At 39.4% G+C, this 26,837-nt stretch overlaps 2 protein-coding genes across 2 annotated transcripts in view; one reads left to right on the top strand and one right to left on the bottom strand.

Annotated features, from left to right (window-relative positions):
* LOC121959628 (astrotactin-2-like) overlaps positions 1 to 26,837 on the bottom strand; it is a 353,725-nt gene that overhangs the window by 52,397 nt on the left and 274,491 nt on the right. Inside the window, exons 14-17 of the mRNA XM_042509044.1 lie at positions 26,521 to 26,645; positions 24,028 to 24,132; positions 23,537 to 23,716; positions 7,859 to 8,181 (exon numbers count right to left, since the gene is read on the bottom strand). Coding sequence (XP_042364978.1) covers positions 7,859 to 8,181; positions 23,537 to 23,716; positions 24,028 to 24,132; positions 26,521 to 26,645 — 733 coding nt within the window. The remainder of the gene's footprint in view (positions 1 to 7,858; positions 8,182 to 23,536; positions 23,717 to 24,027; positions 24,133 to 26,520; positions 26,646 to 26,837) is intronic.
* Positions 14,880 to 21,760, top strand: trim32 (tripartite motif containing 32). Its single transcript, XM_042509045.1, has 2 exons — positions 14,880 to 14,964; positions 15,837 to 21,760. The coding sequence occupies exon 2, from the start codon at positions 15,850 to 15,852 to the stop codon at positions 17,905 to 17,907; it is 2,058 nt and encodes a 685-aa protein (XP_042364979.1). The 5' UTR covers positions 14,880 to 14,964; positions 15,837 to 15,849; the 3' UTR covers positions 17,908 to 21,760.

Genomic DNA, 26,837 nt, shown 5'->3' with positions numbered 1-26,837 from the left:
GAAAAAAAGAGGCTCCAAAGGAAATCGGACAGCAAAAAATCAACAAGACGAACAAGGAAACAAAGGTGTGAAAAAAGGAGACTCTGAACTCTCAAAGCCTGATCAGTATCCTTCGAAAGGCAAGGCTTACCCATTATTTATCCTCCGATACAAGCCCCTCTAAATGAGCATGCTGAATGAGCAGTTATTATAGGGGGTAGGCAAGCACTGTAATCCATGGCCATATAATAACCCCCTGGAAAACCAAAAAGGGGAAAAAGGTAATTACATTTCTTCCCCCTTGCCTGAACCCATGTGGCTAACTGCTGCCAGAAAACAACAGCAGCAGGGGTCTTGCCACCTCATGTCAATGGGAAGCAGGCCACAGACAAAGGCAACAAGAAAAACCTGGACTCCAGGTCCATGCACGCACACAGACTAGACAAATATGAGAAATGAGAAATGACCTCCGCTGCTAGGGGGCAAAAGAGAGAAAGACCACAGGACCGCCATGCGTTTACCACCACCAGATTCCTAGAAAAACCCCATATGGGTCTGTGCGCTTGATTGCATGGCTGCACATGTGAAAAATAGACAAAGCGATTACCGCCGTGTTTATGTTTGAAGAGTAATGCAAGCCAGTCTCCACTGGGTAAACAGGGAATCTAATTGTGGTTTAGAGAATGAGGTGGGGGGTTGGGCGGGGGGCACAGGAGGTAAAGCAGAGATGAGGATTTGGAGAAAAGCGAGAAAAAGGAACAGCTAATGCACGTAAAGTGATAATATGTCAAGTATGTGGCGGTAAAGACAGCTTATATGTCCGGCTAGTGGTGCAAGTTTTTTAAAAAAAATCCTTTAGTGAGATGAACAGACACATTAGAGACCCAGGAGAGAGTACTTTTGTGTTCAATGCAGAGATAAGTCATGGCTGAAAAGAGGAGGATACCCTATACTGTATTGATTAACCACAGATCATGCATTTCCCAGAACACTATGGATCCATATGAATTCTGTATTGGCCAGATAGGGGTAAGAAACAAGCCTTATCCATTGTGCTCATACTAGTAAAGCAAGTGTTTTGACAAAGATGGTCCCGTCTGAGCACTGACTGTAACAGTGTGAGACAGTTTTTGTGCCGTCATGACAGATTTGCTTTCAGGAACTGGCGATACCCTGATGGTTACAATAACACATGGTTCTATCCTTTCACAAATATGCCACAATTCATCTTCATTGACCTTATCGATACTGAACAAATTGAGCTGAAATGTAATCACCCCCTGCTTACAGAAGACAAGATCGGAACGGCGAGGCTACGGAGCATCAGCAACAACTCCCGCCGCAAATTCCAAGCCTTGACATCATCTCCAGAGCCAAGCAGACTCACTGGCACCAAAATACTATTTGGACCTTTCACTTTCGTAGAAGCCTGTCGCAACTTACAAGAAGGCAAGGGAGGCCATTGTGACCTCTTTAATGTATTAATCTGTTTGTCTAGTCGAAGCTGACCATATTACTGTCCGTCTTCAGAGGCTAATACGCGAAAACACTGGCCAGCTGGCCCACAGTATTGATTTATAAGATGATCACCAGTAGTGGTAAAGAGTCTAAGTCAGCACACACAGGACACCATCAATGGTGACCTAAGTGTGTATGTCTGTGTGTGTGTGTGTGTGTGTGTGTGTGTGCGTGTGTGTGTGTGTGTGTTTGTGGGCGCACACACACACACATGCAATTGCGTTTATGTAGCCTTTCCAGTCATTCAGGGCTAATGGTGTTAACAAAGGAACCAATGGGTTGCTTCTAGGAACCTTATCAGAAGTAGTACTTCCAGGAAATTAGACAATGGGGCGGCTGGAGGGTTGGTTCACCCCGAGGTTGATGGGGGATTGCAGTGTCACCTGAGGACCCTTAAGCAGCAGGTATTCGTTTTTAGGTGTGACAACTCCTGGTCTGAAGTAATCTGACCTTCCCAGCAAAGTAAATTAACTTGTTTCTTAGTGTGCTATTATATCATTTGTTCCAAAGAAACAATTTAAGCCAACATTTAAAAAAAAAGACTGAAGAGAAGGGGAATAAATTTAAATAAAATTTGACATATTAAATTTCAGTGAAGGCCAATAATATTAACAATCATAGTTTAATTTTTATATAGCGCCTTTTAAAAGCAGAGTTTAAAAAGTGCTTTGACGTACAAAGCAAAAGCAGAAATGGGATACTACTTCAACGCAAGTGAGACAGAGCTAGGGTAAATAATGCAAGATGCAGGACGCAAAAAGTCAAAATAAAATAATATAAAAAAAGAGACCAAAAACAACAAAAGCAACTAAAATACAAATAAATGGAAATAAGATAAATAAAACAGAAATAAAAGAAGTAAAATAAATAACTAGAAAGACAAAATCACTTGAAGGCAAGTACATAAAAATGCGTTTTAAGAGGTGATTAATAAGAAGTCGCTGATTCTGCAAGCTTTATCTCCTCAGGAGGGTCGTTCCAAATCTTAGGGGCCCTGATGGCAGTCACAGTCACCTTTGATTTCAAGAGTCGTCTTTGGAACGGCCAGAAGGGCCCCACCTGAGGATCGAAGGCTGTGAACAGGTTCATATGGGGTCAATATTTCACTAGTGAGTATCTGATGGTCATTAACCTCTACATGATTAATGTAATAGTTATTGATGTTGCCACCCAATCATCATCAGGGGGCATTTTGGTGAAGAAAAAGGGATTTAGTGGCTGTTAAACTGTTTTGTCCAGGAGGACATGTCTGTTCATGTAGTAAATGCTTTATGAGCTTTAAGAGCTTTCTGGGCTCCATCTGCTTGTGGGGGGCCAGTAGAGGCCACGACTGATCATGTTAAATATAAGTACTGATGACCAAATATTATTTGAGCCAAAAATATTTGTCATTACTTATTAAAACAACAAAATAAACATTGTATTTATTGTTACTTTAGTAAAATATAGCTTATTTCATATTGGAAACCCCCTCTCCTGAGTCTTTTTTTTTTTTTTTTTTGCTATCTAACTATTTCATAATGTTACAGAACTTCCACATAAGGTGGGATGCCAGAAAAAGAAAAGGCAGGAAAAAGAGTAAGCTGAAAAGGGCTTTAAACCCAAATAAAAATGTCATGACCAACTTTTGTCAGTTAGCTCAGACAGCTGCTCCCAGCTCCTGGCCTGAACTGACCATAGCAACTACATACTGTATAAATCTGTTCAAGGATCTATAGTATGCGCTCTCCTTGGTACTGAAGTTATGTGTCTAGGATCAAAACATGCATTTTTTAATTCCGTATGGCACTGCCAAGAGTTGGCAGCAACATTCAATATTTGTTGCTTTTTTAATTAATTAATTAATTTATTTTTTAATATGGTAACTGCATATTGCTTTGGTTAGAAGGTCCCCTTGGGAAAGCCCCTCCTACCCTTTTCAAAAATACCTGCCCTCATGTGGGTACTGCTGGTAGCTCTTTCATTTTGGCACTCTTTTGCCTCTGTGCCTCCTCCTACCCCTACAGAAAATCTTCTAGACACACCCCTGCAAGGGGCTGCAGCAGTGCGTTACGTCGAGAGCATGACAGCAGCCACTCGGCAAGATATAGAGCATTCTGACCCATTAGACTCACAAGCAATTTGTTCAAAAGGTTTGCCATAATTCAGTCACAGCAACACAGGACATGGGACCACTGGCAAGCTCCACAGGCGTTAGCTTATTTATTTATCCACTGAGGTATTTTTCTCTGGCACTAAAACAGGGGTGTATCTGTGTGCGTGTATTTGCGTGCACACACCAGGCCTGTAAGCAAGACCACCTTCGTCGAGTCCAAGCCAATTCCAAGACCGGTTCCAGTCGAATTCAAGTCAAGACCAGCTTTAAAGCAAGCCAAGCCCGAGAATAGAGCAACTTGAGAAGTGTTCAAAACCAAGACAATGAGAGAGTAGACCTCAAAATTTTTCTTCCAAATGCAAAACATAATCATTAAATTTTGTTTGTTTGTTTTTCAGACAACGCATCCACATATTTAAAAAATAAATAAATAAAATTTCATGCCCCCACAATTTAGACATGTGGATATTTCAGCTTTTATTGGCTACAGTTGTGGGGATTTTAGATTTCTGGATTTTTTTCTAAACCTAACCCTAACTAAAAACTTGAATATTAACTTGTCTTTTCAGAAAAAAAGTGTCCAGTTACTCTGCAGAATCCACAGACCTCAATGTAAGCAGTTTTTATTAGAAGTTCTTCCTTCGTGGTATTGTGGTTGAGGGAAATATATCAAGGAAGGACATCTTAAAGTCTGTTCACTTAAAAAAAAATACACTACCAACATAGATAAATACCATCAGAGGTAAGTGAAACAATATCTTTAGGTAAACCAACTTTTTAACATGCTTTTAGGAAATAACTCTGATAACTATCTTGTATTTGGTGTTTCTACCAGAACATGTTTACATGTTTTAGTAATCAAAAAACACATTATTTTTCTCATACTGTCTGTCTGAATGCACCTGTATTCACCCTCCTTCTGAGGCACTCCGTTTTAGCGTTTCTTTAAGCCCCCCCCCGCCGCCGCCGAAGTAAACGGCCTGCTCTTATTGATCTGTGTTTCCACATCTTCCACATCTGCACTCTCAGCATCTTTGCAACGTCATTGCTGCTGGGTAATGACTGTAACGTCACTTTAGCAACAGTTTTACCTTTTTATAGTATAGTTGTGACATCACAACTTCACAGAAGTCCTGACGGCTTGTTTAAAGGCACAGTTTCTAGATACAAACTGTTTGCACTTGTAGACTTGTAGACTGAACATTTTGATACTTTCCCAGTATTTATGTACTTGCTTTATAATTAAAAAAAAAAACATGGGAATCTGACTTTGTACAAAATATGACTTTTTTTATATTTATATTTATATTTATATTTAAATAGAAATGCATGATCTCCATTCTCCGCTGTAACAAAGCCACATAGCTCAAGTTATTTCTACCACTGTACTATGTTTTTTATGTTGGGTTTTTTCAGTCCTGGTAGTGGTCGTTTCAAGGAAGGGGTAATTTCACATTGTTACACTGTAACCTTTGGCGTAATAATGAGAAGACTGACGTGAAAGGAACATGACATGTCCTGTCAAACAGTCAGGCGGCCGAGAGAGGCAACTGAAAGATGCAGGTAGGTGAGGAGGGGGGGGGGGGGGGGGGTCATAGAAAGAGTGACAGGTCTGTGTAAACCAATATTGGGTATACACACACACATGCATACAAACAGGCAAACACATATCGGTAAAACCCCAGTCCATCAAATCATAAGCTGAACAACTAAGCCTCTATTTTGATGGCTTCAGGGGGTTTAAGAGGGGGAAAAAATGAACTTCATCTCTGAGAAAGATTTTGCAACATGGCAGCTGTCTTCCCAGATAGACCCAGCCAAGTAGAAAGTGTGTGTGAAAAAGACACACACACAAAGAGAGAGAATGAGCAGTTGTGTGGAGGCGCAGGTTGTTGTGTCGCTCGTCTCCTAATGCAATATGTGCCTTTCAGACTAGCGGCGGCGGCGGCGGCCAGGAGAAGAAGAGAAAGAGAGGAAAAGAGGAGCGGAGTGATGGACTCCCCTCCCTCCCAAGAGGTCGATGACATCAATAAGAAGCTAATAATCCTGCCTCTAGCTACCTCAGAAGGGCTTGCCAGAGCGATCCACTGCAGTCTACCCCTTCTCCTCCTCCTCATACATCTCACTCTCCACATCCCCAGAAGACCACGGGTTGGGTAGGGGGAGAGAGAAGGATGCATAGCGAGGTGTTTGGGAGAGAGGGAAAAGAGACATTTTGCTCTTCCTCACGTTTAGCTATCGATGAGGCCCACTAGGGATCGTCTGATATTGATTGTGCCTTCTTTTCTTTAGGGCTGTGGTGCTTGTTATGGGCAGCACGTACAGGGGGATTTGTGATGTGTGTGTGTTCATGAATGCATATATATATATATACATATACATATATACTCGTCTGATATTGATTGTGCCTTCTTTTCTTTAGGGCTGTGGTGCTTGTTATGGGCAGCACGTACAGCTTTGTGTGTTTGGCCTCTGTGTTCGGATGTTGGTGTTGGGGGGTATATATATATGTACATATTCAATGTATGTGTGTTTGCCTCTGTTGTCGGTAATATCATAAGGTAAGGTAATTAGATGCTTGATTGGGGGAGCATGAACCAGTCTACTCCCTATGGCGTGTGTTAGGTGTGAGTCACCCACAAACAAAGGCTCTGCGCTGGCTCACATACGCACACAGGAGACATGTACCGGATGTCAGGTAGCAAGACAATGTAAAGATGAAGCCCAAACAGAGCAAAATGTGGTAAACTAAATGTCAAGTGAAGCCAGAGCCCCCCTCCGTAATTATCTTACGGAAAAAGAAATTCGATATGATTAACTTTCACTGCGCAAAGATCCAAAGACTTTTCATACAGGATGAATCATAAACACAACATGTGGCCATTAGGCTGATATTACATTCAGCTGTGCATGCTTGTTTAGACACAGACACACATATAGATAGCTCTCTCTCTCTCTCTCTCTCTCACACACACACACACACACACACAGACTTCCCCACAAGAGGAGAAAACCATGATGTCATCTTTTTATGCCCTCTGTATTACAGTGCTCATTTCCAGTGGTCGAAGTTAACCAACTCATGCCACCTAGAGGCCATTTGTTACAATTGCATGAGTTAAAATGCTCCAGAGGACAATGCACATGTACAGTGTGAAAGGATTACACCACCACATGGCATGAGATTGTATTTAAGTAAAATATATTAAACAGTTAGCATATACTTCTATACACGCTAAGCACATTGCACATTTTGTCATGGGGCAGCCAAACAAATGTGTTAATTTGCATCGTGTTTACAATGTCCTTCTGATATGCTTCTTTGCAGAAATTGCAGCTATATTTGGTTTGGAGTGATAAAACTGTATACTGTAATACTGTAAAATACCATGATTTCTTTTTTTTATAAAACAGCTATCACAATGGCACTTCCCCAGTAGATTACTCACATTAAGATAATTATTATTTAATTAATTTATCTATATATTTAATTATTGTGTTGTATATTTATTGTATTACAAGTTTTCTGTAATTTTTCAAATATGCCAATGAGGGAGAATAGTTATACGCGCATCATGTAGGGGCAAGGCTGTCAAAAAGCGGCAGACATGAGGGAAAAAGTAATACCTGCAAACTTATTCTATGCCACACAAGTTTAATGATAACAGCATTTCGTTCCTTCTTGGATCTTTGTCGGATTAAAATGTCCAGGTACATTCTGACGAGGACGAAAAGAGGAAAATGTTGTCTTCATTAATCTTGTGTAGCATGGAGTAAGTGTACTGTAGTAGAGTATAGTCTAGTTCAGTGTATTACCTTGCCAATGAGGCATTATCCAAATAAGTATGCACATTTTGCATACATTTCAAGAAGATAAATCTGAATTAAAATATATCTAAATATATGTATTTTGGATGTTTTCCTCACCTACTCTGAAAGAAGACATGTTATAAAATAGCCCCAAATTACACGAAAAAAAGTTGTTGTTTTTTTTTTAAATTCAGGCCTCAAACATCATTAGTGGCGTGTGTGTAGATTTTAATTCCTCTTATTCAAAACTACTTTTATTGTTACAATAAATGGACGTTTTTACTATTTTTGCTTTTTTCCTCTAACTCGTAATAAATCACATCTCTTGACTTAGTTCCCTTTAACGTGCACTTACTCAGCCTCTACCTCTGCTGCTACACACACATCCACAAGCACACACATGCGCACACAAGCACACATGCACGCAGACTTCCCTCCCCCACGCTGCTTTCTCACCTCTTTGGTGACGTTGTCTTGGACCAAGCTGTAGAGGGGCACCACACGGCTGACTTCCAGCAGCACAGGGATGGGGGAAGGCTGCTCTCCGCTCCTGCTGCTACCAGCGCGGCCTCTCCCTGACACTCCTCCCATCATGGCCTGGTGATGGCACAGGTGGCAGCCAGCTGGACAGCTGCCCTTCTCCTCGCAGCGGATCTCCACGCCATTCACCATGTCTTCAGACAGCAGCTGGCTCTTCTGCAGTGCCGACAGATAGCTGATGAAGGGAACCGACTTCAGCTCACGCCGCCCACCTCCACCGACCCCCTGGTCTGTTGCCTCTGCAGGGGTAGTCAGGAGAAGGAGGGGTGTAGATAAAGATAAATAAGGTTAAAAACAAATATTATTTTCATTCCTTTTTGGGAGAATTGCCATCTCTTTCACTCTTACGTATTCCCCCCAAAAGCGGTTTAATGTAACAAAGTAATAATACTTTGTAACAGTACTTAAGTATTTTTTGGCAGTATCTGTACTTTACTTTAGTTTTTATATTTCTGTCTAATTTTACTTTTACTCCAGTACATTTCTTAAATAAAATGTGTACTTTTACTCATATACATTTCCCCTACGCATTTTAACTACATACTACAAAACAGAAGAAAGAGAGGAAGGGAGGAGAGGAGGGACAGACAAATGAGAGAATGGGAGGGAAGGAAAAATTGGATTTTGTTCTTTGAATCCATTAAGTTGTAAAAAGAAAAAGGCCTCACTTTTTCTTAGATGTAATGTAGGAAGGTATATGTTGCAAAGAAATAAACTTCAGAATCTTCAAAATTCTAACCACTTTCTTTTTTATTAGGATCATTTACTTGTACTTTTACCTCAAATACTTATATTTAATGTTATAAAACCTTTCGGGTAAGATATCTGTACTTTTAATCAAGTATGTCTTTCAGGTACTTCATCCACCACTGCCAAACTGTAAAAACAATCTTCCGCAACTTTCTCTCATCTTTATTGCCATAAAACAATTTATGAATCTTCACTTGGAGTAGCAAAGAACATTCACAGACCCTCAGTTGCATAATTCATCCACATCTGGATTTACTTTTACTTGCTGCCAAGGAAAAGAAGAAAAAACAACAACTAATACCTTACTGTCATCAGCTCTCATAGACAAATAGTGGGGTGTCACTGGCTTCTTCTCCTGAGTGTCAATTACCACTGTTTGATGTTCTCACTGGAGTTAAGGGGGATTCTTTCTCATCATTTCCTCTTTCAGTAAGAAAACAAAACACCATGTAGAAAGAAGAGGCAGCAACAGAAACAGCAGGGTACGAGCAGAGAATGCTACTTGGGTGTTGATTGTTTCATTTGGAGGACACATCAGGCCACATGTTACTGTGGGGCAGATTTGCCATCTGTGCTGATGGGGCAGATGTGCTTTTGTGTCTATTTGCTTTACAAGAACAGAGGACACATGGGCAATGTGAGTTTTCCAAATGAGTGATAAGAGAGTCTTTCTAATGACAAAGATGGTGTATTAAGGTTGGAATTATGGCCGTATGATGCAGTTTGGAGACGTGATTTATCATCAGTGAGTGCAAAGCATAATGCATGAGAAATGAAATCTTCACATGTTCACTCATCAAACCCTCACTGTTGCAGTTTAAGGGTCCATTATGTAGGATTTAGGGGGCTATATTGCCATGATGGAATATAATAAGTATATTTACATTAAGGCAATGAGCAACTTGGCAAAACATGTCCTACAAATTGCAACAAAAAATAGGTCAAGAAAAAGACCTAAAATTGTTTTTTAAAAAGAAAGAAAGTAAGAGAAGTTTTAGAAGATAATTTTAAAAAGTAGATAAAAAGTCCAGAAAACTATATTATTATTATGTTTTATCTATCTATTTATTTCATTTATTTACATTGTTTGTTTGTTTTAACCTTTTTTGTTTTTCAGGTAATTTTTGTGTATCTCAAAACTTTTAACTGCATGTTTTTAAAACAAATCAAGCCAATTTGCTCAGGTTTTAAAGGGTTAAACTATCAGTGATAATAGGTGAGCACACATATGCAAGCATTGGGCAAGCAGGCCATATGTGATAAGAGAAACACTGATTTGTGATGTGAAAATGCTTCATTCAGTGTTTTTACCACTGTTTTTACCACTGTTTTTACCCCCCCCAAAATCCTACAAACTAATCCTTTAAAACACTGAATGCGTATAATGCTTAAGTGTAGGTTGTCAGAGAATGGAGTCACCTACACCCTGTGCAGATTAATTAAGCTCTTTTAGTCCAAATGGAAAACATACCATCAGCCCCAGACATGAGAATAAATCTATAAACACACTATTGTGCAAATATTTAAGCTAAGATCACACAGAGGCACATAGATGGATGGATGAGATTACCATTGCAAACAGTATTACATAAGCGTACATGCATACACAAAACAGATCACACAACACAGACCAAGAAAAAAAAAAGGAAAAACCCCAAGCCTGAAGGAAGTGGTTAGGACAGCAGGAATAGCCCTTGGCATCATTCAAGGTGGGGTAATTGTGACCAATTAGGGTTAATAATTTAAACAACTTATTTCCTGTAAGCCAAATTAATGATGGCGAAATCAAACATCCTTCAAACTATTTTCAGTGGCAAAAAGACAACATACAGTGCATGAACTCCAATGAGTTTGTGTGAGAAACAGAGCGAATTAAGTCTAAATGTGTGCAATTTCACTTGGACTCCTGTACGATCCAACAACATTAAATAACTCAAGACATGAAAAAGGCGTATAAACTTTAAATCATTCATTTCTCAAACACACACGTGCCAACACATGTGCTTTACAATCAGACATTTAACAGCTCAGAGAACAAAACACCGACGGGAACATTTTTGAGGACTATTTTCTAATTTACTCACTAGTTCCCAACCTGGGGGTCATGACCCCTACTGTTGGTCAACCAAGCCTCACAGAAAGTCATTAAGCCCTCTTGATTTTAGAGAGTCTAAGAAAACATTTTATTTTATATACAGTATGACTGAATCTCAGCAGTTCATTCATTTCTCATTTTTTGAGCATATCACAAAAATAAATGCTCAAATAATTAAAGGAGTCTTAAGAAGTATTTTGTTTATTTTGATACATTTTTTAAAAAAAATGGATGAATATGTTTTGTTTTTTTTATATTGTAAAATCTGATAAATATGTTGTTTTTTCTATATTTTTTTTGTTAATGACCCAATGTAAATACTTTAAAAATAATATGGTTTATTGACTTGTATAGCGTTTTAGCCTTGATTGTACAGATTTTAGGGATATGAAGCATTTGAAGATACTCCCAGCAAAAATACCAATGTTTGCACTGGCCGACCATCTCCATTGCAGAGTTCAGATCTTGGAACCACTGTTCCAACTAATCCAATTGGTGTCAGGTTGATGTGACATTTGAACAATGCAATTTAAGAGAGAATATTATTTCAGCAATAGGCTTATACCTCAAATGACTTTCAATTTCAGACTCAGTAGAGACCAAAAGGCCTGAATGTAAGTAAAAGCTGCAGAAAATGTTATTTCTGTTGTATTGCTAAGAACACAAAGGTAACAAGCAGAAATCATGTGACTGCAAAGCATGCAAACATTTTAAAAATTTGTTATGCTCTATTGTTGAAAAGAATAATGGGTAAAATTGACTTCAATAAATGATATTTGCACAGAGGATTGTAACATTTTTCCCATGCTTTAGCAAATAAACCTATTGTCCATTGTAATGGAAGAAATGAAAGAAAAAAGTAATGCTTTTAACATAGCATATCTGTGGGAGCTGAGAACAGTCATCCCTATATGTTATTTTTAATGCTGTTGAAGATCATGATTTAATACCTTTATTATCTCGAGAATATAAGCTTTGTTATCTCAATATAATAAAATAAGTTACTAATTACTCTCGAGATAACAGGGTAAAAAGGGCGGACAGTCTACATAACTAAGTTTTTGGGATACTTGAACATCATGTAACTAACTATTAAAAGAACTGGCTAAAATGCAGCATTATGTGAAGAATATGAGAAAAGAAAATGAATAGCCATCAGGCTGAATATTACATTTCTAGACATACACTGCACCTCAGGACACTGAAACACCGATATCACCACACAGTACACCAAGGACATGACCCTTATGTCCTCAATTGTAGCTGTGACCCTGGTGTGTGTGGGTAAAGCAGAGAATTGTGTCTGTACATACATTTATTTATGCACGTCTTTGCGGCTTACTCCCCATGTGCATCTGTAAGACACTGGCAAGCAGTTGAAAGGGTGGGTGGTAACTTAGTGCGCCACAGTATGTAAACAGGCTCAAGGGGTGGCCCAAGAGCCCAATTACATGCACTTCTTGAGGCAACACAGAAAAGAGCTGTCGTCACCCTGCTCTCACAATAAAGCCCTGTGGCTCAGGTTGGCTGTGGCTATCCAGTCTAATTCACTCTCACTCCCTTTAACTCATTTCACTCTCGATTACAATTGTTTAGATCTACGTAAGCAAATTCATTTGATGAAAGATTTGGCGCTGTCATGCAGAGGTGGAGAAAATAAAACCTAGCTAAGGTAATGTGTTTGGTAGAGTTAGTGGACAGGGTCTTTCTTCCTTCATCTCCCCCTTATTTTGATTTACTTTCGGACTTCAGCAGCTCCTTCTCATCTTCTTTAAGCAGCTTTACTGTCTTGTTTTGAGACTAGTAGCAAACTACTGTAACATAATTTCCATCTGGACTCACTGTGCGCCTGTTTATTTGTGTATGTGCAATGCACAGTGTCACTCACATCTGACTAACGTTGACACCCATCACAAGGACAAATTAAATTAGACCGCATGTATTTTCCTGCAGTTAAAGGAGTGGCCCTCCATTTCGCCTATATATAAACTATGACATCTCCTTGCTGTGTGGAGTGAAAGTGATGCTTATGCAACACTTGCCTGTCATCAAACATAGTGAAGAGATAAATGGAGTAAATTTCCTTGTCATTGATCTTGCACTGCCTTTGTTAATTAAAATGTCTTTGTAGACTGGTTGCAGTATAATTACTCATGAGGGACACATCCCCTCTGGCCAGGGTTATGTTGCCCAGGCAACAACAGCAAAGGTGTCAGATATCTTCCATAGCAATTTAAGACAGATGTTGTTAGATGTGGTTACTGTTGGGCACTGTTGTTTTTTGCTTTATTAAAGCAGCTGCCAGTGCTTCATCTACCACAGTAGTTCAATTTTCACAGGTCCTTGTTATATACAGTACCTCAAGTTTCCTATTCATTTTACAGTCTAACATAATATTGGCAAAGCAAGTAACACGTGCTAATAAAATGTGCATCTGTCTATGAGCTGTAACTTGTATGCAGAGTACCACTCAAATTAAACGTGTTTTACCTTGCTATTTAAACAGAAGTTACTCTATATGGCCTGTTAATAGCAGGCCAATATGCAATATCTTCTCTTAAATATGTAATGTAATATGTAAAAAATGGCAATCAAAATACATATCCCATGTTTGTTTGGTTTTTTTTTTAACTTTTTGTGATGCATTTACAACTTATAGCACACAGTTCATTACTTGGTCCTAATTTCCACATATACCACCCCACATAGTGTTCAGAGGTGTTGCACAGGCATCCTCTAGAAGACCTATTCTGACATCTAGTGGTCTCTTTTTATAATTACAGTCTGGTGTGTAGAAACTGAAACATTTCCACACGTCTGAAATGAAATTGTACCCTGTGGGCAGTACTTCAGGTTTCTCTTTGATGAACGTATTTTCTCAATTACAGGTCTGTTTACTTCACTCAAGTTAAGTCATGCTAGGCTATAGATTACGTTTTTTCTTTAAAGGATGAACTGGTACAATAATAACATATGTCTTTCTGCTGAACACTAAAAGTATCACTGTCATTTCAAATGAGATGCAGTATAAGTGAGGACAAGTTACATAAAAGTTAATTAGTCTTTTAAATCATCTTTAAAATGATCTTTTAATTTATCTGTTTTTATTCTGTTTTGATCCTGTATATCATTATAGCTATAAAAGAGTTTACAAAGTGCTTTGACAAACAAAGTAAAGTAGAAACCAGAAACCTCAGAGGCAATATAACAATAGCAGCCACACAAAAATGCTGAACTAAGGTCAGACAAAAAAAATAAGAATTAAACAAAAGATCAGAGGCAAAAACATATTAGACATAAGACAGATAAGAATGACAAGTGCAGTAGTAAAGTAATCAGGCTACAATAAAAGAATATAGGCACAAACTAGGCCTATTATTATTAGTAGTAATAGTAGTGGTAATAATAATAACATTATTATTATTATTATTATTATTATTATTATTATTATTATTACAATGGCGATAGGCCACATTTGTGCTTAGCTTTTTATCCTTTTTTACCGTAGCCTATTTATTTTGATTGGTATGTTGTTGTTTTTTAAATCGTTTTTATCTCTATTCCTCATTATCATCTGTCTTCTTTCTATTGTGTTTTTTGCTCTAGTCTCTTGTTTAATTCTACCTTAATTTTTGTATGACCTTAGCTCAGCCATTTTTATTTGGCTGCTATTGTTATTTTGCCTCTAGGGTTTCTTGTATCTGTTTTTTCCTTTGTTTGTCAAAGCTCCTGTTTAAATGGTGCTATATAAACAGAGATATTATTATTATTATTATTATTATTATTATTGTGTTAAACAAATTACTATCTTGTCAAGGCACGCCTTCTGTGCTTAGAAATCAATAAAAGAGAAAAAACATAAAAAGTGTATTGCCCCTCTGTTTAGTTTAAATATGAAAAAAACTTGGATTAAGGCACATCAAATTAATTTTTCTTATGACATAAGTCATATGTCAGAAAACTCCCATACACTGCATCAGTGTATCATCAGGACCCTGCGCGAGCCCACACAGCAGCCAATCAAACAGCCGCCCGGCTCCGAGCTGTACGTCTATTACGTAACACTGCGTACCACACGTCGTCAACACTGCAGTCTCTCACTAGCAGCTGCAGTAGCAGAGCCACAGCACGCCCATCAAAACCTGTGAACTTCTAACCAGCTAACGTTGAAGAAAAGGTAACGTTTTAAAGTAGAAATGTGAAAAGATAACCATAATGATGAGCTGCATATCTTATTGTCGAATGCAACAAAACCAGCATTGTGATAACGTTGTGTAACAACGTCGCGTTGTGTCAAGGGACAGCGTTTGTTGTTTTGTTGAGAGGCCTCCAATTTATTTGTCTAAAATAAGGCGATTCTCAGTTTAATGGCTTCGCTTGTTGGACTGCAAGGTCAACCTATATTTAAGCATCAAGAGAGCTCGGTTGTTCCCTGAAGATATAGCCTGGTTAGCATTACATAGCTTGGTTCTTGCGTTGCTCGTAGTAATGGCGTGAGACGATCGTATGTCAATAAATATCAGCAAATCAACAATTAGCTTACGTGCTTTTATCACACGTGTTTTAATGTTGAAACTTGTTGTCTTTGGTATTAAAAGGATGTAGTGAGTTGCACCTAATGGTAGTGTTATCTAGACCGTCACAAACCCTGTTGACTAACGTTAAATAGTTGTCAGTGAATGATTGTTTTAACTTAACTGGTTAAACAAGATGCAGTTTTCGCCATTTGTTTATGTAAGCTAATTAGCTACTTCGAAACAGGGCAGAGTTAGCTTGCTGTGCTTGTTATGGGTGTCAGCATACTAGCAAATAACATGCAAAATAGCCATAACATCAGATTTGTGGCAATGTTTTTAACTCATTTATCGTCACATGAGCAAAAGGCTGTCTTGTGTAATTTGAGTATCAGTTTTCTATGCTACACAATACAGCTGCATGCAATTTAATACACAACTGTAAAGCATCAGAAATTGAACATCCAAATTACTATAGATATGTTTGTTGAATGATGACACACAAATTCCTTTTTGTTATTGTCTTTCTCTCAAGGAAAGGACCAAAAATGGAGGCAGCATCTTCCACACTGGACCCAGACTTAATGAGGGAGGTTCTTGAATGCCCCATTTGCCTGGAGACCTACAACCAGGATCAAATGAGACCCAAGCTCCTGCAGTGTGGTCACACAGTGTGCCGGCAGTGCCTGGAGAAGCTGTTGGCTAACACTATAAATGGTGTGCGGTGCCCTTTCTGTAGCAAGGTGTCCCGTATGAGCAGCATCTCCCAGCTGGCTGATAACCTCACTGTGCTCAAGATCCTAGATTGTACTACATCCTGCAGCGCTGCTACTGCTGCCCTTATGTGCAAGTCCTGCTGCAACCGCCTGCCAAGACAGTACTGCCATGACTGTGCCACAGTTCTCTGTGAGGTCTGTAAAGGGGAGGGCCACCTGCATCAAGGCCACTCAGTCCAGCCAATCAGGGTGGCTGCTGAGCAGCGTCGTAAAGAGCTGGGTGGCAAGCTGGCTTCGTTGCGTGACGTCATGGGCGAAATTCAAAAGAAAAAGCAAGCTATTGATAACATTTCTAAGTCATTGAGACTTAAGTACCAAGCAGTGCAGCATGACTATACTTCAGCTGAGCTGCGTCTTCAAGAGGAGCTCAGCAGGTCTCGAAGGACATTCACAGCTGCCCTTGCAGAAGTGGAAAAGCTAAATGGGCAGGTCCTGGAGGAGCAGACATATCTCCTTAACATTGCAGAGGTAAAAGTGGTGTCACGCTGTGATTATCTGTCAATGCTGGTGAGGCAGAGCGATATCGCTTTGCTTAAGGATGATGGTGAAGGCAGTGATGATGAAGAGCTGGATTTGAAGAGCAGCTTGCCCGCCATGTTTCAGCTGCAAGAGCCAGGGCTCGTCAGAGCAGAACACTCCAAACCTGTTGAAATAGGCCACGTGACCACAAATACTTATACTGTCAATACAGAGGATGAGGAGAATGGGTTGGAGGTTGCGCTTGAGGGTGATGCAGAGGGTGTAGCCGGGGCAGTAGGGGCTGCAGGTGGTGGAACAGGGGCTCCAGTAGATTTGTACAGAGACATTGACATGGTCACAGCTGTAGAGGAGGCGGTCTGTGGTTCACCAGGCAGCTTTAAGTCAAAATCCATGGATGCAGGCGGGGGATCCCCTGGAGGAGCAGGGGCAAGTGCGGGGCCTCCTGTGTGCCAGTTTGTGAAGAAGATGGGCAGCAAGGGAACTCTGCCTGGCATGTTTAATTTACCAGTCAGCATCTGTGTAACACCTCAAGGTGAGGTCCTGGTGGCTGACCGTGGCAACTACCGCATCCAGATCTTCAATCGCAAAGGTTTTCAGCGTGAAATCCGCCGCAATGCCAGCAGCATCGACAACTTTGTCCTGAGCTTCCTCGGGGCCGATCTGCCCAACCTCATCCCCTTATCCATCGCTGTCACTCCTCAAGGTCTGATCGGGGTCACTGACAACTACGATAACTCAGTTAAAGTCTACACTATGGATGGACATTGTGTGGCTTGCCATAAGAACCAGCTGATCAAACCTTGGGGCATCACTGCCATGCCATCGGGCCAGTTTGTGGTGTCAGATGTGGAAGGCGGCAAGCTGTGGTGTCTAGCAGTGGACCGCAACGTAGGCGTGGTCAGCTACAACCGACTGTGCTCTGCTGTGCGGCCAAAGTTTGTTACATGCGATGCAGCTGGGACAGTCTATTTCACACAGGGTTTAGCTCTGAACTTTGAGAAACGTCACAACGAGCCCCACCTGGAAGGTGGCTTTTCCATTGGCTCGGTGGATACAGATGGCCAGCTGGGCAAGCAGCTTAGCCATTTCTTCTCAGAGACAGAGGACTTCCGCTGCATCACTGGCATGTGTGTGGACGCCAATGGGGATTTGCTTGTAACAGACAGTGGCAGGAAAGAAATTCTCCAGTTTCCCAAAGAGGGTGGATTCAAAATTCTCATCCAGGAAGGGCTGACCTGCCCTGTAGGAGTGGCCACCACCCAGAAAGGACAGCTGCTAGTGCTCGATTGTTGGGACCACTGTGTGAAAGTCTACACATACATTCAGAGGAGGCACTCATCCACTTCCTAGAGGAACAATCCAGACTATTCACACACAAGCAAGAGAGGTTTAGTAGGTATGTGTTGGTAGGTGTGTATGGGTATTTGGAAAAGGTAGAATCACACTGTTACCTGTCACTTTAGTTTGGATGCAGTCCAAACAAATCTCACTCCAGCTTTCATTGGGTTGTTAAATGAATGTTCTCGTCAGTTTGGTTCAGGTTAAAATCCACAGGATTTAAATTGAATACCCTTAAATTAAAAATCTACCACTTACACTGCCCCTTACCTGATTATTTTAAATGGATCACAACACTGAAAAATACCTTGCAACATTTTTTACATCAACTGGCACAAGTTGTCACATTAAAATAAGCAAAAGAAGCCATTGATGTTAAAGCTATTGCAGGCACAAAGTACAGATAATTCCCTTTCTTCTGTCATATCCACCACTCAGCCTGACTGTGTGTGTGTGTGTGTGTGATGCACGGCTTTCACTGATCTTGCCCGGCTTTGCGAAAGAGAAACGGAAGGAAGAAGAGGGGAAAATTAACATGCATTTACATAAAAAATAAAGCATGCCAAGGCTTTTGGCCTGTGAAGCACTTTATTATTGACATGACACTGTTTCCTAGTGTCAGGTTTTAGTAGCACAGACTAACACTGATGTTGCTAAATGCAGCTGGCAGCTTTAAAGTTTACTGTGCAGTTAGCTAATGGCATAACAGCAACTAAGGATCAGCATTCGTTGAATTGCATTCAGGGAACAATAAGTGTTGAATAATAAGTCACCTAAAGGATAGAGGGTCAAACATCATAATCACAAGATGATGGTGAGGAAATCTGGGTAATTTGGGGCAATGGTGATTTGTCATTTAAAGGGGTTCTGTGAGTGTAATCATTTTTGGGTGTAGCTGAGTTAATGCAATCATAACTAGAGTTACTGATGTTTAATTTGTAGACCATATTGTTCTGATTTTTGTCCTAGTACTCATTGATACTGCCCAACTGGCCTGTGTACTATGTATTTTGGAGTACCAGATCATCTTAAATCACTTTTCAGAGCAAAAATTCCTCCTCTGTATGTTCTTTCATTCAAACCTGTCCTGTTTTTGTTTTTCAGTCACAGCCTCACTAGAAGGCGGGTTGAGGTAACCATCTGTAAGATAACATAATTTTCATTTGCTCTGGATTAGAGTTGCAAATTGTAAGCGCTTTCCTCAATCAATTATCTGCAATTTTAACAAGTGATTAATTATTATTTTTTAAAAAAAAAACGTTGCTTATTTCAAACAATAACAAATATGTTTTTCCCCATAAAAGCTCACATTAACATATTGCTAAAACTTTTACAGCACTGCATACCCTGTTGATTGATCGATGCAAATTCAAATGATCGATTAAATTCTTAATAACAGATTTATTGATCGTCGATTAGTTGTTGTCATCCCTACTCTGGATACTATTCTTGCTGTTGCACTACATTTCACTTCTATTTGAGGCCTCTAAATCCCCTTCTGCTTGACTTTTTTTAACCTACTCCATTAAAGTTAGCAAAAACTGTAGCTCTTAGTGCGAGTCCTACCTCTCAGAAGGAACTGTGTGTATTATGAATAGGGTAGTAAAGGTTACAGATGACCTTTGTAACTTGGCAGGTTCTTAAAATTTCAAGTCTGTTGTCCTGTACTATAGGCTTACCTACAGCGACATCATACAGTGATCTATATATTACTTTATGTTGCACTGCCAGTACAGATAACACTGCATAGCTCCAGCACCAAGACCACACTAAAGAGTAGCGTTAGTATTTTTCAACCTTGACCTTATTGTCTCACATTTTTGTGTCTGAATGACTAATAGGCGCAGCAATTTTTTAAACTTGGTCCAGTATTGCAGACAGTGCTGCAGCCAGCAGCTGCAAAAAAGGCTGCAGTGTAATTACTCTGGCCAATTATATTAAAGAGTATGATCCTTTTTGTTTAACCAGCAGCAGCCCTGAAATTGCCATCACCACACTTACCAGACTCCATTCAAATAAACAGTAATTTTATCATAAGACACACTTCATTCAAAGTCAACAAAAACAAAACAAAACATACAAAATATGCCTTGGTTCGTCCTTAACTGTTCCAACAATTTCCATCTCTGGTATGGTTGAAAAAAAAACCCTTCATTAGCCCTATACACGCTAACATTAGTTTTTATTTAAATGGAGTCTGGTGGAACCGGTGATGGCAAATTCAGGGCTGTTTCTGGTTAAACAAAAATGATCTTGCTCTTAAAGAAAACGGTCTGTCTCTGTGGGGATCCTTTCCATAGTGTTGTCAGACACTTATAATAACAGTCTCAGTCTGTCAGTGGCAAAAATAAGCACTTTTAGTGGACATGAATTAAAGGTTCATAATTTCCCTGAGTGTCTATATTGCAGCGTGTTTTAGAGCGGCTGGCTGCAGCCTTCCATCAACACTGGACCAGCTTTTTTTACTTTAAATGTTCCCATTAGTCACTTAGATACAAAAACATGGGAGAAAAATATCAAAGCTACCCTTTAAGTATTTAGGATACAACAGACATCCACAACTTCAAGAATGTTTACAAACTTTGTTCAAACCTGACATTTATACCAGAGAACGTATTCCACTGTTTCCTCACGCCTGGCCTGTGGCTGCACAATCTTTTTCAAGATCAATGGCAGGAGTGTTCAGAATAGCACTGCTCGGATAATGATGAATGAAAACACAGCAAACCTGACTTTGTTACACCAGTTGCTGGTTCTGTGTTGCTATGTCTCCCTCAGGTTTTTCTTCAACACTAGACACGTTTCAACCTAAATTTTGCAGTGATGGTCGATATGGTAAAGACAACAGCCATATACAGTGTTGTGCAAAGTAGTAGATAGTCAACATGAAATTCATCTGTATCTGCATGTTTTTCATTTATTATTTTATCATGTAGCTTTACTGAATTGATGATGCTTTCAGGTAAAATAACAATAAAAGACACCTTTAACCAGAATATTTAGTGGCCTAAATACGGGGAATCAAATTAATCATTGAAACCCACCTATATACGTATGTAACATATTGTATGTCCATAAAGTCGTAAATATGCCTTCCCGCCAATAGCTATCTTCCAGTCCAGGTATGCTCATAAGAGCATATCACATGCAGACATTTCAGCCTTAAAAATGAGTTATTTCACAAAGCTGACCTTATCGCTGCACCTGGAGCCCTGTTAAACAGCAACATACAAATATACATATCTGAAAATCAAACTGTATCAGAAACAATAAGTGTTTTTAATATTTCTACATAAACAAAGAAATAAAAAGTAGGAAAATTTAGCATCAGGTGAAGTCTGTCACAGTCATTTCATTGTGCTTGTTTTTGTTTAATTGTTAGACCATATTATATCAACACTAAAATAATAAATTGTAATTCAAGATAGTCTCAGCTGCATGTCAACCTTGCCATAATACATTTTTTCAGTGCTTTTACTTCATTCATGGTCACTGGAAGTAGTTATCACTAGAGAATATTCAAACTTTTAACAGTGACAGAAAAATGCATTAAAATGCTAGAAAAATCAAGTGTCCTTGTGTCAGTGTGCTGAACATCAGAGTGTCTCACATCTTTAAAATATGTTTTGTTATACGTCATTGGAGAGAAGTTCTTTCCTTGCATACTTCTTCAAAGTTAATTTCTAGCACTGGATCGTAATACTGCAATATGTCCATGAACCAAACTCCCATGTGTTTAAGGTGTTATGTCCTTTGGAGGCTGTGAATTTTACAATGTGTTGAACACATTACAGACATCTCTGTGTAGTCAAATTCATGTTTGTATTGTTGATTATCTGAGTGCAATAAAGATTTATGAAACAAACAACTAGAATTTCAGTATGAATTTGTCTTCATACTACATTAACATTTGTGTTATTTTCCAAACCTCATGAAACTTGGTATGCATGTCCGGCCTGGTGAAAAATTTCTTATTTTGGTGGTTTTGGAAATGGGCATGGCAAAATGACTCCACAACGCCTCCCCAACGTGTAGCCCCAATGGCCAGTTTCAACTACAGTTACGAAATTCGGTGCACTTATGTATCATGCCCAGAAGCACCAAAACCCTCTTGGACCCATCCCCCAAAACCCAACAGGAAGTTAGCATTTTCAAATTTGTGCTTATTTAAGGCGATTTCCGGCCTCATACTTTTGCGAACTTGTTCTACAGGATTAATCCAATTGACTTCAAATCTTGTATGTCCAAACTTAAACCCTTAGTGATGAAAGGTTATCAAAGGTCTGGGCAAAACTTTTACGGTTTTCCTGTGGTGCAGCACAGAATTTTGATGTTTCATCATAAAACAGGAAATTACTTTCGTGTACATCGTCCAATCTGCCTGAAACTTTATAGGTTTGATGATGGTCCCGCCCTTAAACACACCTGTATGACAATATTCACTAGTCATTATAGCGACATCTAGACAGTTATGTTTTAATTTACATGAAATCTTCATGGTTTGGTCCACAAATGATGTACACAAAGATGACGTAGAATTTATGTGCCTTCCAGTGCCATCTTAGATGATGGAAGTAATACATCATGTGAAATATCTTACTCCAGGGTCCAAACTCTCTGCATGCATTATTCGACTTTCACAGAAATGAACGAATGCTTTAGCTGGAGTTCACCAGTACCCCGACATACGTGGGGGTGCAAGGGCCCTTTCAACGCTGCTTGCAGCTTTAATTATTATTGTGATGTTGTAGCAGGTTGAGGTGGAGCTAATTTTAAGGACTTTATCTACAGTTGGGTAGTTGGATCTACAACAAGGTATATATATATTTTTTAAGTGAATCATATGTTTTGTGCATGAAATCTTAATATATTAAGTTAACCAGTGGCTAAATGTACTGAATACAGTACAACAAAGTCTTATTCCCCTGTGGCACAAAAGACATTTGTTATGTACTCTTTTAAGGCAGTGTGGGTGCACAATGCTGGTCCTCCTTGACCTAGAATCTGTTTCTCTTTTTCTCTACAAGGTGAGTGAGTATTTAATAGTTTATTTTTAAAACGAAGTGCCAATCAACTACACGGAATGACGAGACTGAAAATCAGCACTTTTTTGGATCATGAATAAACAGGATTTAAAAAACACCATTTAAATGGAACAGTGCTGCAAGACGCTTTTGGGACGCTGTTAAGTCACACTTATGTTTAATTCAATTCATGCAGCTTATGCTGCCTTTTAACCAGGAGGCGAATTAAGGCAGGATGAAGTCTTTAAACATAACCCAGTTTAACTTCTAGTCAGACAAAGTATAACCCCCTTCCTGTTAAAGTACAGTAAATCTTGCTCCACTGTTTACTGTGTGCTTGTATTCAGCTGCGTGCTTTGATTTGGAACAGGTTATGTTGCCCTACTTACATTTGATTGTAGTCCTCTCACTCCCGACATTACCTTTTACCCTGTGGAAACGTGGTCCACTCACTTCTATACATTAGAATTTAAATTATATAAACACATAAATAAATAAACACATAAACAGATAAATCTCTCTGCCCGTTTAAAATCACTATTAAATGTGAGGATGGCCTCTCCATTTATCCCTTTAGAATTCAGCCTTTTTTCATTCCTGTCTATCATCACGCTCACCTTTCTGGTACTGTAGCCAGAGCTGCTGCTGGGCCTTCTTGCTAGGGAAGTAGATGCTGCAGCTGAGCTCGGAGCCGTACAGGGCCTCAGACACGTAGTGACTGCCATATTGTTGGAGAAAAGCCAGCAGCTCCTCACGTGTGCTCTCCGCTGACAGTGTCTTCAACACCTTAGAAAAGCCTATTACATGAGAAAGTAGATGGAAGAATCGTGATTTTGTATCCAGAAGGGTGGTTTGGATATTAACTTCAGGCATATGGTGGAAATGTGTTGTTATAAATGTGCAATTAATGTCAAAATCAAGGTCTATGAAGCAAAGGCAGATACACAAATAGTAAGATAGATAGACAAGCAATATGCAGAATATAAATCAAGCTGTATAGGCTGGTAGAAAACAGTAAAAGCAACATAACAATCCCCTTGTGCATTGATTGGCGTTATCCATTTGGTACCTTGTGATGTTAAGAAATCCAGATTATTAAGAACCTGACCTGTAGATAAGGTGATCGAGCTGAGTTTGACTTTGTAAAGATTGCTGCGCACTCTCCACTGTTGAACCATAGGATAACCCACTGCCTCACTAAATTGGGCATCCCCTGAAAAAGACAGAAAAAACAGGAGCAAGGAGACAAATTAAGACAGAAGATCGAAGAGCAACAAGAAATACGACAATTTAAAACAAATGACAAAACCTCAGATTCATAAATGACTAAATAAATAAAATCCATCATTTCATTTGAACCGTTTATTGCAGATCTATTGTTATCCATTATTGCTTTAACATCATTTATTATCACAGCCCATATCCCAGCTGCTCCCAGATCAATGGCAGATATATAGTGCAACTTGAACTCCAATTGGATTGCTGACATTAGAAGTGGGAGCAATCTCGCCTTTCTCTGCAATTCAATTACCAAACTTTCACACCGGTTTAGAACTAAAGCCACAAAAGTGAAGAGCGGGGGCGGGGGTGTGTGTGTGTGTGTGGGGGATAAACTGCTTATGGGAACCTTGATCCTGTGCCTCTGGAAAACGTTTTACACCTGAGACATTCATGCACAGTGAAAAAAAGGGGCAATTTGGTTTCTGTGTGTGTGTGCGCGTGTGTGTGTGTCCAATTCTGGTGAAAGCAGAAGCCAAGTAAAAATCTCTGGGGTCAATGTGGATCAAATGCCAATTTAGCTAATGGAGGGATTAGGGAGCAGAGGTGGAGGTGCAGGTTTCAAGCCAAATGTCTAAGTGACTCTGTTCCTTCACAAGATGGCGTGGAACAGTCAAGGAAAGGATAAAAGGATGAAACGAGAAGTTAAGTGTTAGAGTTTACAAGGTCCATCACTTGTGTATGGGTAGGCACATGCATAATACTTTGTTGTTACGAAAGCATTTTAGATGAGATTTGGGGTATAACGGCACAATGACAAGCAAGGACCAGCTCGTATCTTTTTAAATGGTCTTGCGTGGCGTCGGCCATGCCAGAGGCATCATGTTTTTAGGAACTCTGTTCATCCAATTCTCGTGAGCAAGATCACCTCGGGCAAATTTCTTCAAATATGGCAAAAACATTCACTTGTACTTAAGTGAAAGTTGAAGAACTGATTAGTTTGGGATGCTCAAAGGTAACTGTGACCTTGCGTCTGTCTCATTCTCATGAATGCAATATCTTAAGAACGCCTTGAGAATATTTCTTCAAATTTGGCACAAATGCCCACTTGGACTCAAGAATGAACTGATTAGATTTGAGTGGACAAAGGTCTAACTCACTGTGACCTCTTGTCCGTCTCATTCCTGTGAACATGATATTTCATTATATATCATTTCAACGCCTTAAAGGACTTTTGTCAAATTTGGACAAACATCCACATGGGATCAACAAAGAACTAATTAGTTTTGAGTGAACTAAGGTCAAGGTCACTGTGACCTTGTATTTGTCTCATTCTTATGAATACAATAAGTCAAGAATGCCTTGAGGGAATTTCATCAAATTTGGCACAAATGTCCTCTTGAGCTCAAGGATGAACAGATTAGATTTTGATAGTAAAAGGTCACTGTGACCTTGTATCTGTCTCATTTTCATGAGCGTGATATAAGAACACCCTAAGGGGATTTCATTAAATTTGGCACCAATGTCCACTTGGACCCAAGGATGAACTGATTAGATTTGGGTGGAAAAAGGTTAAGCTCACTGTGACCTTGAGTCCATCTCATTTCTGTGAACATGATATATAAAGAACCCCTTATATATCTTCAAATTTAGCACAAACATCCATCTGGAGTCAAGAATGAACTATTAGAATTTGGTGTTCAAAGGTCACTGGGACAACTATTAGGATAAAAATGATTAAGTGATTACATATTTATATCCAAAAGGTCAGCTTTACTGTAATTTTCTTCAGAAACAGTGTTCTGACCATTATTCAATGCCATATCACAGGAACAGAAAAGACAATTGGTCAGATGCTCAACTGGTAACAATAATCTTGGGTGCGCACCTTGAAACTGTGCTTATTGTATTGATCTTCTGTACTGCTCTGTTGAAGAGTAAGTAAGGGTGTAAAGCATTCACATTTTAGAATTTGTAGCTTCTTCGCAGCAATGTTTGAAGCATTTTCTACTGCCATGAGTCCATATGACAGACATAGATATACACTGTAAATGTCACATAAATGCAACCGCAGGGGGGTATTTCTAGTTCTATATAAAGCATCTCACTTCTCTCAAGCCTGAACAAATGTTAAAATGTCTCATGACCCAGAAATCACTGAGGTTTTATAAGTGCGTGGTTTGTTTAATATGCTCCTATTTTCTCTTCTTTAGAGAGTCACATTGGCTGCAGTCAGTTCTAAATTATTCATGCCAGTGACCATGCATTGATCATAGAGAGATAGTAAAGCTCCCACCTAAAAATGCGATGAATTGAATCAATTTGTTCATTACTCTCTATCTCTGTCTTGAGAGCCCATATCCCAAAATTTACACACCCTTACCTGTGAGGAGCTGCAGATTGGGCAGAGGCTCGGACAACACCCCTCGACACTGCTCCTCAACTGGTAAGGGGATGACCATGAGACCATCGGCCAGCTGCGGAAAGTCCTTGATGAAGTTGTTGTCCCTGAGAGAGAGAGAGAGAGAGACGACAATCATTAATTCGATATGATACAATTTTACAAATAGGCCTGCTGATAATTTCTTTGAGGAATACTTCACCCACAAATTACCATTTGTATCAGTTTGTCATACCTGTTTCCTTATACTTTGTTTTTCGTGCATGCCTCCACGGAAAACAGTGAACATGTTGACTTAA

The sequence above is a fragment of the Plectropomus leopardus genome, chromosome 20 (genome assembly GCF_008729295.1).
Source record: "Plectropomus leopardus isolate mb chromosome 20, YSFRI_Pleo_2.0, whole genome shotgun sequence".
NCBI lineage: Eukaryota > Metazoa > Chordata > Actinopteri > Perciformes > Serranidae > Plectropomus > Plectropomus leopardus.
The sequence above is the reverse complement of the archived record's forward strand: the minus strand, read 5'-3'. Positions and strand labels throughout refer to the sequence as shown.

What these genes read in the sequence shown, in the direction of transcription:
- trim32 (XM_042509045.1), top strand. Translation starts at nt 15,850, where the DNA reads ATGGAGGCAGCATCTTCCACACTGGACCCAGACTTAATGAGGGAGGTT.